The sequence below is a fragment of the Vulpes vulpes genome, unplaced genomic scaffold (assembly GCF_048418805.1).
Source record: "Vulpes vulpes isolate BD-2025 unplaced genomic scaffold, VulVul3 u000000630, whole genome shotgun sequence".
Lineage (NCBI taxonomy): Eukaryota > Metazoa > Chordata > Mammalia > Carnivora > Canidae > Vulpes > Vulpes vulpes.
In genome coordinates this window covers 96,944-111,168 of record NW_027325744.1, presented here as the reverse complement: position 1 = coordinate 111,168, position 14,225 = coordinate 96,944, and the positions used below count along the sequence as shown (strand labels likewise).

At 45.4% G+C, this 14,225-nt stretch overlaps 1 protein-coding gene across 2 annotated transcripts in view; it reads right to left on the bottom strand.

Moving 5' to 3' along the window:
• The window catches only part of LOC140596757 (uncharacterized), a 32,540-nt gene extending 18,319 nt beyond the window's left edge, over nucleotides 1–14,221 (bottom strand). The window contains exons 1-5 of one of the 2 annotated variants that reach the window (XM_072745247.1): nucleotides 14,092–14,221; nucleotides 8,941–9,069; nucleotides 6,280–6,408; nucleotides 3,823–3,951; nucleotides 1,162–1,290 (exon numbers count right to left, since the gene is read on the bottom strand). In XM_072745247.1, coding sequence (XP_072601348.1) covers nucleotides 1,162–1,290; nucleotides 3,823–3,951; nucleotides 6,280–6,408; nucleotides 8,941–9,069; nucleotides 14,092–14,122 — 547 coding nt within the window. In that variant the 5' untranslated portion in view covers nucleotides 14,123–14,221. The remainder of the gene's footprint in view (nucleotides 1–1,161; nucleotides 1,291–3,822; nucleotides 3,952–6,279; nucleotides 6,409–8,940; nucleotides 9,070–14,091) is intronic. The other variant, XM_072745248.1, reaches the window with a different exon arrangement.
• Nucleotides 14,222–14,225: the final 4 nt, after the last annotated feature.

The following is a 14,225-nucleotide window of genomic DNA, read 5'->3' as shown; positions in this document are numbered from 1 at the left end:
AAGTCACGAGACAGGAAACAACAAATGTTGGAGAGGACGCGGACAAGGGGGAACCCTCTTGCACTGTAGGTGGGAATGTGAACAGGTGCAGCCACTCCGGAAAACTGTGTGGAGGTTCCTCAAAGAGTTAAGAACAGATCTTTCCTCCGGGCCAGCAATGGCACTACTGGGGTTATACCCCAAAGCTAAAGATGCGGTGAAATGCGGGGACACCTGCACCCCGATGTTTATGGCAGCAATGTCCACAATAGCCAAACTGTGGAAGGAGTCTCGGAGTCCTTCGAGAGATGAATGGATAAAGAAGATGTGGTCCACGGCTACAACGGAATATAACTCAGCCGTGAGAAACGACAAATACCCACCATTAGCTCCGACGTGGATGCACCTGGAGGGACTTATGCTGAGTGAAATAAGTCCATCGGAAAAGGACAAACTTGATATGGTCTCATTCATTTGGGGAATATAAAAACTAGTGAAGGCAATAAAGGGAAAGGGGAAAATGAAGGAAAATATCAGTGAGGGTGACAAAACAGGAGACACACCGAACTCTGGGAACTGAACAAGGGGTAGTGGAAGGGGAGGTGGGCGGGCGGTTGGGGCGACTGGGTGATGGCCCCTGATGGGGGCACTTGGCGGGATGAGCACTAGGTGTTATGCTATATGCTGGCAAATTGAACTCCAATAAAAAAATGTAAAAACAGAAAACATTTTGCTAATACTTAACACGGACTAGTATGTCCAAATGTTACCTCACAACCCCTCCCATGAAATCGGACCAAATTAGAGTTCTCAATGCGATTTCACAATTTTGGCCACAAACTAATGACTGACCTTTCAAGTTAAGATGTGGACACATGAAACATAAAGAATACGGCTTAGGAGATCTGTCTCTACGATGGCACCCCGAGCAAAACTGAATAATGATTCTGTTTTGCGTGTGTGGAGAGAGCAAAAGAGCAAGTGTAAGGAGGAGAGGGGCAGAGGGAAAGGAAGAGAGAATACGAAGCAGGCTCCATGCTGAATATGGGTGAATCTGATGACCTTGAGGTCATGACCAGAGCTGAAACCCCGGAGGCAGAGACTTAGCTGACAGAAACACCCAGGTGCCCCTAGGACAAGATTTCTTGAGGCTATTATTTAATGAATCAATTTTCATGTTACCCTCCGGCCTGTCGTCTGTTGGCTGAACTCTTCTGATACGGAGGATGGAAAACATTTTTGGCCATGCTCCAGGGCAGGTGTACCAAGGGTTTCTTCGAGATTCAGGTTCGGTTGTTATCACTCCAGCTCCTGGGAAATAAATGGACATAGAAAGAGCTGTTGACTGACAGGTTGTTGTTAGAAGAGCCTCGAAAATTAAGGAGTCAATCCCATTTACAACTGCACCCAAAAACATAAGCTACCCGGGAATAAACCTAACCAAAGAGGTAAAGGATCTGTACCCTAAACACCACAGAACGTTCCTGAAAGAAATCGAGGAAGGCATCAAGAGAAGGAAAAAGGTTCCATGCTCATGGAGAGGAAGAATTAATATTGTGAAAATGTCCATGCTACCCAGGGCAATTTATATATTTCACGCAATCCCTATCAAAATACTGGGGACTTTCTTCAGAGAGTTAGAACAAACCATCTTAAGATTCTAGTGTGGGGGATCCCTGGGTGGCGCAGCGGTTTAGTGGCTGCCTTTGGCCCAGGGCGCGATCCTGGAGATCTGGGATCGAATCCCACGTCGGGCTCCCGGTGCATGGAGCCTGCTTGTCCCTCTGCCTATGTCTCTGCCCCATTCTCTCTCTCTGTGTGACTATCATTAATAAATAAAAATAAAAAAAAAATAAGATGCTAGTGTGGATACTGAAAAGACCCCAAAGAGCCAGGAGACTATTCAAAACGAAGGCCACAGCTGGGGGCATCACAAGGCCCGATTTCAGGTTGTACTACAAAGCCGTGGCTATCAAGACAGTGTGGTAGTGGCACAAAAACAGACCCATAGCTCAATGGAACCGAATAGCGAATCCAGAAGTCGACCCTCAACTTTATGGTCAACTCTATTCGAGAAAGCAGGAAAGACTATCCCTGGAAAAAGACAGTCTCTTCAATAAAGGGTGCTGGGAACACTGGACATCCACATGCAGAAGACGGAAGCTAGACCATTCTCTGACACCACACACAGGGAAAAACTCAAAAAGGATGAAAGATCTAAATGTGAGACAAGAATCCATCCAAATCCGAAAGGCGAACAGAGGCAACACCGTTTTTCAACTTGGCCACAGCAACATCTCGCAAAATACGTCTGCCAAGGCAAGAGAAACAAAAGCAACGAGGAATTATTGGGACTTCAGCCAGATCGAAAGCTCCTGCGCAGGAAAAGAAACAGTCCACAAAAGTAAAAGACAACCTACAGAACGGGAGAAGATATTTGCAAACGACCGCTCAGACAAAGGGCTAGTGTCCAAGATCTCTAAAGAACATACTCAACTCAAGAGCAAAGAAACAAACAATCTGATCATGAAACGGGCAGAAGACCCGAACAGAAATCCCACAGGGGAAGACAGAGACACGGCCAACAAGCACATGAGAACATGGCCCGCATCACTGGCCATCAGGAAACTACAGATCCAAACCCCCATGAGATACCACTTCACACCGGCGGGAATGGGGAAAAGTCACGAGACAGGAAACAAGAAATGTTGGAGAGGACGCGGACAAAGGGGAACCCTCTTGCACTGTAGGTGGGAATGTGAACAGGTGCAGCCACTCCGGAAAACTGTGTGGAGGTTCCTCAAAGAGTTAAGAACAGATCTTCCCTCCAGCCCAGCAATGGCACTGCTGGGGATTCACCCCAAAGCTGAAGATGCGGTGAAATGCGGGGACACCTGCACCCCGAAGTTTATGGCAGCAATGTCCACAATAGCCAAACTGTGGAAGGAGCCTCGGGGTCCATCGAGAGATGAATGGATAAAGTTGATGTGGTCCACGGCTACAACGGAATATTACTCAGCCATGAGAAACGACGAATACCCACCATTAGCTCCGACGTGGATGCACCTGGAGGGACTTATGCTGAGTGAAATAAGTCCATCGGAAAAGGACAAACTTGATATGGTCTCATTCATTTGGGGAATATAAAAACTAGTGAAATGCAATAAAGGGAATGGGGAAAATGAAGGAAAATATCAGTGAGGGTGACAAAACAGGAGACACACCGAACTCTGGGAAGTGAACAAGGGGTAGTGGAAGGAGAGGTGGGCGGGCGGTTGGGGCGACTGGGTGATGGGCACTGATGGGCGCACTTGGCGGGATGAGCACTGGGTGTTATGCTATATGCTGGCAATTTGAGCTCCAATAAAAAAATGTAAAAACAGAAAACATTTTGCTAATACTTAACACGGACTAGTATGTCCAAATGTTACCTCACAACCCCTCCCATGAAATCGGACCAAATTAGAGTTCTCAATGCGATTTCACAATTTTGGCCACAAACTAATGACTGACCTTTCAAGTTAAGATGTGGACACATGAAACATAAAGAATACGGCTTAGGAGGTCTGTCTCTACGATGGCACCCCGAGCAAAACTGAATAATGATTCTGTTTGGCGTGTGTGGAGAGAGCAAAAGAGCAAGTGTAAGGAGGAGAGGGGCAGAGGGAAAGGAAGAGAGAATACGAAGCAGGCTCCATGCTGAATATGGGTGAATCTGATAACCTTGAGGTCATGACCGGAGCTGAAACCCAGGAGGCAGAGACTTAGCTGACAGAAACACCCAGGTGCCCCTAGGACAAGATTTCTTGAGGCTATTATTTAATGAATCAATTTTCATGTTACCCTCCGGCCTGTCGTCTGTTGGCTGAACTCTTCTGTTTCGGCGGATTGCAAAGAGCTTTCGCCGTGCTCCTGGGCAGATGTACCCAGGTTGTCTGCTATATTCAGGTTCGGTTGTTATCACAGCAGCTCCTGGGAAATAAATGGACATAGAAAGAGCTGTTGACTGACAGGTTGTTGTTAGAAGAGCCTCGAAAATTAAGGAGTCAATCCCATTTACAACTGCACCCAAAAACATAAGCTACCCGGGAATAAACCTAACCAAAGAGGTAAAGGATCTGTACCCTAAACACCACAGAACGTTCCTGAAAGAAATCGAGGAAGGCATCAAGAGAAGGAAAAAGGTTCCATGCTCATGGAGAGGAAGAATTAATATTGTGAAAATGTCCATGCTACCCAGGGCAATTTACACATTTCACGCAATCCCTATCAAAATACTGGGGACTTTCTTCAGAGAGTTGGAACAAACCATCTTAAGATTCTAGTGTGGAACCGGAAAAGACCCCAAAGAGCCAGGGGACTATTCAAAACGAAGGCCACAGCTGGGGGCATCACGAGGCCCGATTCCAGGTTGTACTACAAAGCCGTGGCCATCGAGACAGTGTGGTAGTAGCACAAACACAGACCCATAGATCAATGGAACCGAGTAGCGCATCCAGAAGTGGACCCTCAACTTTATGGTCAACTAATATTCGCGAAAGCTGGAAAGACTATCCCTGGATAAAGACAGTGTCTTCCATAAAGGGTGCTGGGAACACTGGACATCCACATGCAGAAGAAGGAAGCTAGACCATTCTCTGACACGACACACAGGGAAAAACTCAAAAAGCATGAACGATCTAAATGTGAGACAAGAATCCATCCAAATCCGAGAGGCGAACAGAGGCAACACCGTTTTTCAACTTGGCCACAGCAACATCTCGCAAGATACGTCCGCCAAGGCAAGAGAAACAAAAGCAACAAGGAATTATTGGGACTTCAGCCAGATCGAAAGCTCCTGCGCAGCAAACAACAGTCCACAAAAGTAAAAGACAACCTACAGAACGGGAGAAGATATTTGCAGACGACTGCTCAGTCAAAGGGCTAGTGTCCAAGATCTATAAAGAACATACTCAACTCAAGAGCAGAGAAACAAACAATCCGATCGTGAAACGGAAAAAGATCCAAACAGAAATCTCACAGGGGAAGACAGAGACACGGCCAACAAGCACATGAGAACATGCCCCGCAAGCTGACCATCAGGGAACTACAGATCCACACCCCCAGGAGATACCACCTCACACCTGCGGGAATGGGGAAAAGTCACGAGACAGGAAACAACAAATGTTGGAGAGGACGCGGACAAGGGGGAACCCTCTTGCACTGTAGGTGGGAATGTGAACAGGTGCAGCCACTCCGGAAAACTGTGTGGAGGTTCCTCAAAGAGTTAAGAACAGATCTTTCCTCCGGGCCAGCAATGGCACTGCTGGGGTTATACCCCAAAGCTAAAGATGCGGTGAAATGCGGGGACACCTGCACCCCGATGTTTATGGCAGCAATGTCCACAATAGCCAAACTGTGGAAGGAGTCTCGGAGTCCTTCGAGAGATGAATGGATAAAGAAGATGTGGTCCACGGCTACAACGGAATATAACTCAGCCGTGAGAAACGACAAATACCCACCATTAGCTCCGACGTGGATGCACCTGGAGGGACTTATGCTGAGTGAAATAAGTCCATCGGAAAAGGACAAACTTGATATGGTCTCATTCATTTGGGGAATATAAAAACTAGTGAAGGCAATAAAGGGAAAGGGGAAAATGAAGGAAAATATCAGTGAGGGTGACAAAACAGGAGACACACCGAACTCTGGGAACTGAACAAGGGGTAGTGGAAGGGGAGGTGGGCGGGCGGTTGGGGCGACTGGGTGATGGCCCCTGATGGGGGCACTTGGCGGGATGAGCACTAGGTGTTATGCTATATGCTGGCAAATTGAACTCCAATAAAAAAATGTAAAAACAGAAAACATTTTGCTAATACTTAACACGGACTAGTATGTCCAAATGTTACCTCACAACCCCTCCCATGAAATCGGACCAAATTAGAGTTCTCAATGCGATTTCACAATTTTGGCCACAAACTAATGACTGACCTTTCAAGTTAAGATGTGGACACATGAAACATAAAGAATACGGCTTAGGAGGTCTGTCTCTACGATGGCACCCCGAGCAAAACTGAATAATGATTCTGTTTTGCGTGTGTGGAGAGAGCAAAAGAGCAAGTGTAAGGAGGAGAGGGGCAGAGGGAAAGGAAGAGAGAATACGAAGCAGGCTCCATGCTGAATATGGGTGAATCTGATGACCTTGAGGTCATGACCAGAGCTGAAACCCCGGAGGCAGAGACTTAGCTGACAGAAACACCCAGGTGCCCCTAGGACAAGATTTCTTGAGGCTATTATTTAATGAATCAATTTTCATGTTACCCTCCGGCCTGTCGTCTGTTGGCTGAACTCTTCTGATACGGAGGATGGAAAACATTTTTGGCCATGCTCCAGGGCAGGTGTACCAAGGGTTTCTTCGAGATTCAGGTTCGGTTGTTATCACTCCAGCTCCTGGGAAATAAATGGACATAGAAAGAGCTGTTGACTGACAGGTTGTTGTTAGAAGAGCCTCGAAAATTAAGGAGTCAATCCCATTTACAACTGCACCCAAAAACATAAGCTACCCGGGAATAAACCTAACCAAAGAGGTAAAGGATCTGTACCCTAAACACCACAGAACGTTCCTGAAAGAAATCGAGGAAGGCATCAAGAGAAGGAAAAAGGTTCCATGCTCATGGAGAGGAAGAATTAATATTGTGAAAATGTCCATGCTACCCAGGGCAATTTATATATTTCACGCAATCCCTATCAAAATACTGGGGACTTTCTTCAGAGAGTTAGAACAAACCATCTTAAGATTCTAGTGTGGGGGATCCCTGGGTGGCGCAGCGGTTTAGTGGCTGCCTTTGGCCCAGGGCGCGATCCTGGAGATCTGGGATCGAATCCCACGTCGGGCTCCCGGTGCATGGAGCCTGCTTGTCCCTCTGCCTATGTCTCTGCCCCATTCTCTCTCTCTGTGTGACTATCATTAATAAATAAAAATAAAAAAAAAATAAGATGCTAGTGTGGATACTGAAAAGACCCCAAAGAGCCAGGAGACTATTCAAAACGAAGGCCACAGCTGGGGGCATCACAAGGCCCGATTTCAGGTTGTACTACAAAGCCGTGGCTATCAAGACAGTGTGGTAGTGGCACAAAAACAGACCCATAGCTCAATGGAACCGAATAGCGAATCCAGAAGTCGACCCTCAACTTTATGGTCAACTCTATTCGAGAAAGCAGGAAAGACTATCCCTGGAAAAAGACAGTCTCTTCAATAAAGGGTGCTGGGAACACTGGACATCCACATGCAGAAGACGGAAGCTAGACCATTCTCTGACACCACACACAGGGAAAAACTCAAAAAGGATGAAAGATCTAAATGTGAGACAAGAATCCATCCAAATCCGAAAGGCGAACAGAGGCAACACCGTTTTTCAACTTGGCCACAGCAACATCTCGCAAAATACGTCTGCCAAGGCAAGAGAAACAAAAGCAACGAGGAATTATTGGGACTTCAGCCAGATCGAAAGCTCCTGCGCAGGAAAAGAAACAGTCCACAAAAGTAAAAGACAACCTACAGAACGGGAGAAGATATTTGCAAACGACCGCTCAGACAAAGGGCTAGTGTCCAAGATCTCTAAAGAACATACTCAACTCAAGAGCAAAGAAACAAACAATCTGATCATGAAACGGGCAGAAGACCCGAACAGAAATCCCACAGGGGAAGACAGAGACACGGCCAACAAGCACATGAGAACATGGCCCGCATCACTGGCCATCAGGAAACTACAGATCCAAACCCCCATGAGATACCACTTCACACCGGCGGGAATGGGGAAAAGTCACGAGACAGGACACAAGAAATGTTGGAGAGGACGCGGACAAAGGGGAACCCTCTTGCACTGTAGGTGGGAATGTGAACAGGTGCAGCCACTCCGGAAAACTGTGTGGAGGTTCCCCAAAGAGTTAAGAACAGATCTTCCCTCTGGCCCAGCAATTGTACTGCTGGGGATTCACCCCAAAGCTGCAGATGTGGTGAAACGCGGGGACACCTGCACCCCGATGTTTATGGCAGCAATGTCCACAATAGCCAAACTGTGGAAGGAGTCTTGGTGTCCTTCGAGAGATGAATGGATAAAGACGATGTGGTCCACGGCTACAATGGAATATTACTCAGCCGTGAGAAACGACAAATACCCACCATTTGCCCCGACGCGGACGCACCTGGAGGGACTTATGCTGAGTGAAATAAGTCCATCGGAAAAGGACAAACTTGATATGGTCTCATTCATTTGGGGAATATAAAAACTAGTGAAAGGCAATAAAGGGAATGGCGAAAATGAGGGAATATATCAGTGAGGGTGACAAAACAGGAGACACACCGAACTCTGGGAACTGAACAAGGGGTAGTGGAAGCGGAGGTGGGTGGGTAGTTGGGGCGACCGGGTGATGGGCACTGATGGGGGCACTTGGCGGGATGAGCACTGGGTGTTATGCTATAAGCTGGCAAATTGAACTCTAATAAAAAAATGTAAAAACAGAAAACATTTTGCTAAAACTTAACACGGACTAGTATGTCCAAATGTTAGCTCACAACCCCTCCCATGAAACCGGACCAAATTAGGGTTCTCAATGCGATTTCACAATTTTGGCCACAAACTAATGACTGACCTTTCAAGTTAAGATGTGGACACATGAAACATAAAGAATACGGCTTAGGAGGTCTGTCTCTACGATGGCACCCCGAGCAAAACTGAATAATGATTCTGTTTTGCGTGTGTGGAGAGAGCAAAAGAGCAAGTGTAAAGAGGAGAGGGGCAGAGGGAAAGGAAGAGAGAATACGAAGCAGGCTCCATGCTGAATATGGGTGAATCTGATGACCTTGATGTCATGACCAGAGCTGAAACCCCGGAGGCAGAGACTTAGCTGACAGAAACACCCAGGTGCCCCTAGGACAAGATTTCTTGAGGCTATTATTTAATGAATCAATTTTCATGTTACCCTCTGGGATCTCTGTTTGGGAGTCCAGTTCCCTGCTTCGGTAGAGGGTGTATATTTTCAGCTGTTGTTGAGGGCGGAGGTCTCCAGATTGTGTGCTAGGTTCTGTTCCTGTGGTTTCCACAGCAGATCCTGGGAAATAAATGGACATAGAAAGAGCTGTTGACTGACAGGTTGTTGTTAGAAGAGCCTCGAAAATTAAGGAGTCAATCCCATTTACAACTGCACCAAAAAGCATAAGCTACCCAGGAATAAACCTATCCAAAGACGTAAAGGATCTGTGCCCTAAACAACACAGAACGTTCCTGAAGGAAATCGAGGAAGGCATAAAGAGAAGGAAAAATGTTCCATGCTCATGGAGAGGAAGAATTAATATTGTAAAATGTCCATGCTACCCAGGGCAATTTACACATTTCACGCAATCCCTATCAAAATACCATGGACTTTCTTCAGAGAGTTGGAACAAACCATCTTAAGATTCTAGTGTGGAACCGGAAAAGACCCCAAAGAGACAGGGGACTTTTCAAAATGAAGTTCATAGCTGGGGGCATCACAATGCCAGATTTTTGGTTGCTCTACAAAGCCGTGGCCATCAAGACAGTGTGGTTGTGGCACAAAAACAGACCCATAGATCAATGGAACCAAATAGCGAATCCAGAAGTGGACCCTCAACTTTATGGTCAACTAATATTCGGGAAAGCAGGAAAGACTCCCCCTGGAAAAAAAACAGTCTCTTCAATAAATGGTGCTGGGAATATTGGACATCCACATGCAGAAGAAGGATCCCAGGCCATTCTCTGACATCACACACAAAGATAAACTCAAAAAGGATGAAAGATCTAAATGTGAGACAAGAATCCATCCAAATCCGAGAGGCGACGAGAGGCAACACCCTTTTTCAACTTGGCCACAGCAACATCTCGCAAGATACGTCCGCCAAGGCTAGAGAAACAAAAGCAACAAGGAATTATTGGGACTTCACCCAGATCGAAAGCTTCTGCATAGCAAAAGAAACAGTCCACAAAAGTAAAAGACAACCTACAGAACGGGAGAAGATATTTGCAAACGACCGCTCAGATAGCGCGCTCTTATCCAAGGTCTATAAAGAACATACTCAACTCAAGAGCAAAGAAACATACAATCTGATCATGAAACCGGGAAAAGACACCCACAGAAATTTCACAGAGGAAGACAGAGACTCGGCCAACAAGCACATGAGAAGATGCCCCGCATCGCTGGCCATCAGAGAACTACAGATCCAAACCACAATTAGATACCACCGCACACCAGTGATAATGGGGAAAAGTCACAAGACAGGAAACCACAAATGTTGGAGAGGATGCGGACAAAGGGGAACCCTGTTGCACTGTAGGTGGGAATGTGAACTGGTGCAGTTGTTAGAAGAGCATTGAAAATGAGTGATAACCTTATCAGAGGTCAAACTTTGATCTTATTACTGGTGATTTGCCTTGCAGAGAAACCTGAGTGAGCATGCAATGCAGAAAGGCTTTGGAGTTGCCATATGCTTAAGGTTCCTGAGAATATAAACTGATAAATTGTCAATGAAACACAATGTGGAGTCTCACCCCTCCAAATATTTAAAAAGGTCTGACGTATATTCTTGCAATCTGAGTTTTGGCAAGTAGTTCAGAAAATATTGAAAGCTGAATTTCGCAGAGATTCTGCACAGTGTTTTCAGCACCTTTCAGCACACCCAAAAAAAAGAAACAACTTCATGTCCATTGATGAACAAAAGGATAAAAAGATTAGTCTATCTCTACAATGAAATATTATCGCAAGTTAAGAGGAAGGAAACCTCAAGAATTGTGATGACATGCATGGCCATGTAAATTAAATACTGCATGATGGCACTTATATGTGCACCTGGCACAGTCAACACACAGCATCAGGAAAGAGAATAGGAGCTAGAAGGAGGTACAAAGGGGGAAATGTTGCTGATCGGATACAAAGCTTCAATGATACAAATTCAATGTGTTCTGGAATTCTATCTGCAACCAAGGGCCTGTCATAAGCAACGCCGTATTATATGCTTGAAATCAGGAAGAGATTAGAGGATATCAAATGCCCTTACTGTCAAAGAACAACAAGAAATTCGCTAGCAGACACTGTGTGGGGACATACCTTTCTTTTGATGAGACAATATGCAAAACAGAACAACATAGTCATTGAGAACACAGTGAATAGTGTTGACGACTTGCCAAAAATTACAATACTGATGAGGAAGGGGTCTGAGACAGGACATGAGTTGGTTCCCTGGGGAGAGAGGTCCCTGAACACTTGAGATCTGCCTAGGGTCCCGGAGATCATGCTCTGAACCCCTGAACCAAGGGCTGTCTCTTTCTCAAATCCTCCTGCCCTAAGTTCCCTGTGCAAGACATTCCACAACAAGGGGGACTGCCTGAGCCAAGAGTAAAGTTCACATCCTAACGCAGCCATCCACCTCCCGGTTTCAATCCCTCACCCAAAACACAAAGCAGTTGCCCCCAAGTCAAGCTCTTGGAAATGGCAACGGGAAGCCCAACTGTGGTTATCTTCCCCCAGCGCTCACACTGCCATCTGGTTCCCATAAAGCCTTCCTGGGCACCAGTGGACTTGCCCTCAGTGACCAGTGGACTTCTCCCAAGCGGACTCACAACCCAGGATTTTCCAAACATACTGTCCCATGAGGGCTCTGCCAAGAAGTAGCTTCTCTTCAACTGACCAAACATGTTGAACAGTTAATGTGAATTCATGACATTCAAGCATGTTTTAGGCCTCAGGGTGAATGTGTTATTAGACATACTACCACACGTGTGTCATCATTTTTTTTTCCTTAAGACGGCTGCATGCTCAACATAGACTAGACACATGACTCTAGATCAAGAGTCGCATTCTCCACTAATGAGCCAGCCGGGCAGTCTCCACTCTGCTTCCAATTCTTATTGTATGTGTGCCATGGCCTGAGGTCAGACCATGCCATGACACTGATGGTCGGGCACTGGTCAGCTCTGTATCTCAGCTGTACAAGCAAATAGCAATGAGCAGGGAATGGATACCAAGCTAACCATAACCTGGCCCTTGAGTCTGATCTTCATTGTCCCAGGGGTAGGCTCTCATTTCACCATTACTAGCACTCATCATACAGACAATGCCATCATATACCATGAAAGAAACTCCTCGATTCTCAGCGGATCGAGGTCACGTGCTCAGCACTGACAGACTTTGACCAGGTTATCTAATGGTGCCTCCAAACCCTCAGAATCTGCAAACCGACCACAACCATGGCTTTGCACCTACCACTATCATAGCTTTAAGCTGACCATAATCATGCTTTAACTGACCAGAACTATGACTTGGAATTGACCAGCCTCCTATGTCCTTTTCCTACTAGTGACTATGGCAGGATCTGTACCACCACGGCTCAAGAGCTTCCCTGGGCTATGTAAGCATGGAGGTGACCTCATAATGGTAGACAGTGCTGAGATTTCCCTTTGCACAGGTCCTTTCTGACATACAGATGCACAGTAACCAATGACTCCATGCCTGAGTCATCATTTCAGTTTAGTTCACTAATTAGAATATGAGTTTTGGGACTCTAAGCTTGGATTCATATCCTGGCTCCTTAATTCAGAGTTCATGAACTTCATCACTGTGTCTCTGTTTCCCCACCTGAGGAGGAGGGAGTGTCAACAAAACATCACATATGTGTTTGATGAGCATTGAATGAACAAAGGTATGGATAGTGATCAGGAAGGTTAAGTAGAAGCTAAATATCCTGTCTGACATCTCACATTTCCCAAGTTCCAGAGCTGGATTGAACCCTGGGAATCTGACTTCCCAGACCATTGCCTTGTAACGCAAACTGGCTTTGCCTAAATACAAGTATTTTACCTTAACACCATTTAGTATTCACAGAATTAGAGGCCTTGAGAAAAAAAAAAAAAAAGCTATTTGCTTCCTCCCCGAATATACTCTTGGGACTCTTGATCTATCCTGACTATCCTGCATGACGTTCCAATTCCTGAGTCATGATCAGCACATCAAATGTGATGCATAGTAGTGTGCAGGAAAGTAGAGTCACTAGTATCAACTCTTGTGTTTTAAAACGTGTGAGACAAGGTCACTGTGCATTAATTATTCCTCACACTAATATACGTGCCTCAAAACAGTGCCTGGTGACCTTGGCATGTCCTCGGATAAACCACAGCTTAGCTTTTGGACAGAGTTCTGGAGGGCAGTTTAGGAGAACTGAGTAAGACGTTATATGAAAACAACTCTAATGAAGTCTCTGTTTTCAAGCGACATTCCTAGGTGCAAATGCTTCCCATTCTCCACATCTGTAAAATTTACTTTCTCTACTCAAGTGTGTGCATCACCTATTTTTCTTTGAGAATGACTAATAAGTGTTTACATGGTTATCTCTCAGTCATTAGTTTATTAACCAATTATCCACGCAAGTAGAAAGACTGGCTATTTGTTGCATACCTGAGAATAATATTATATATTCACCATGCTTACACCTTAAGAGGGGAGGAATGGGATGAGGGATAGCATAAAATTGATCTCTCTATAAAGTGTAATTTTGGAAAATGCCCAAAGGGTAACAGGAAATGTGTGTTTGGGGCATAAATGGAATCAGAGACACTCATTCACAGGCTGACTTTTGGGCAACCATTCAGATGAAGGTAGCAACGTGCCCCTGCAAATACGGAACTCGATCCCCATTTTGGGAAAAAACGCAAGGAAGACATTGTAAAGCATTGATAAACAATGACAAGTATCCTCCATATCAACTGGATTCACACTTAATTTCTGAAATGAATACTTTGAATATGTAATTTTGGACACTAACAAAACCTGAAAATAGACGTGGCCATATTTCCCCCTGTGAGGTCCTTCGTGATGACAAATGAGGGCTGCAGGATATAATAGGGAGTAAGACATTTTTTCAAAACGGAGGCACAATATTCAAGGCAGTTAGATTGGCAGAATAACGAAAAACAGAAATGGAGCAATAGAACAAACGAAAACGCGTACATATAACTCTGCATGACAATTTGGGGAGAGGAAACTCTAAACAATGAGAAATATAGTCAGAGAAAGAGTTAACCATCCAGTTGGTAGCAAAGAGCATTCAGATCTTTAGGAACATACCATCGCAGTGTAAAGAATTGAGATTGCCCATTGTCACAACGCCAGGTAGAGAGCTGATCACCTCCTCACTCCTCACTCACTCAGCTCAAAGAGTGATAGGTGGGAAGAAAGGCAGAGGTGTTTCCCGTCACCAG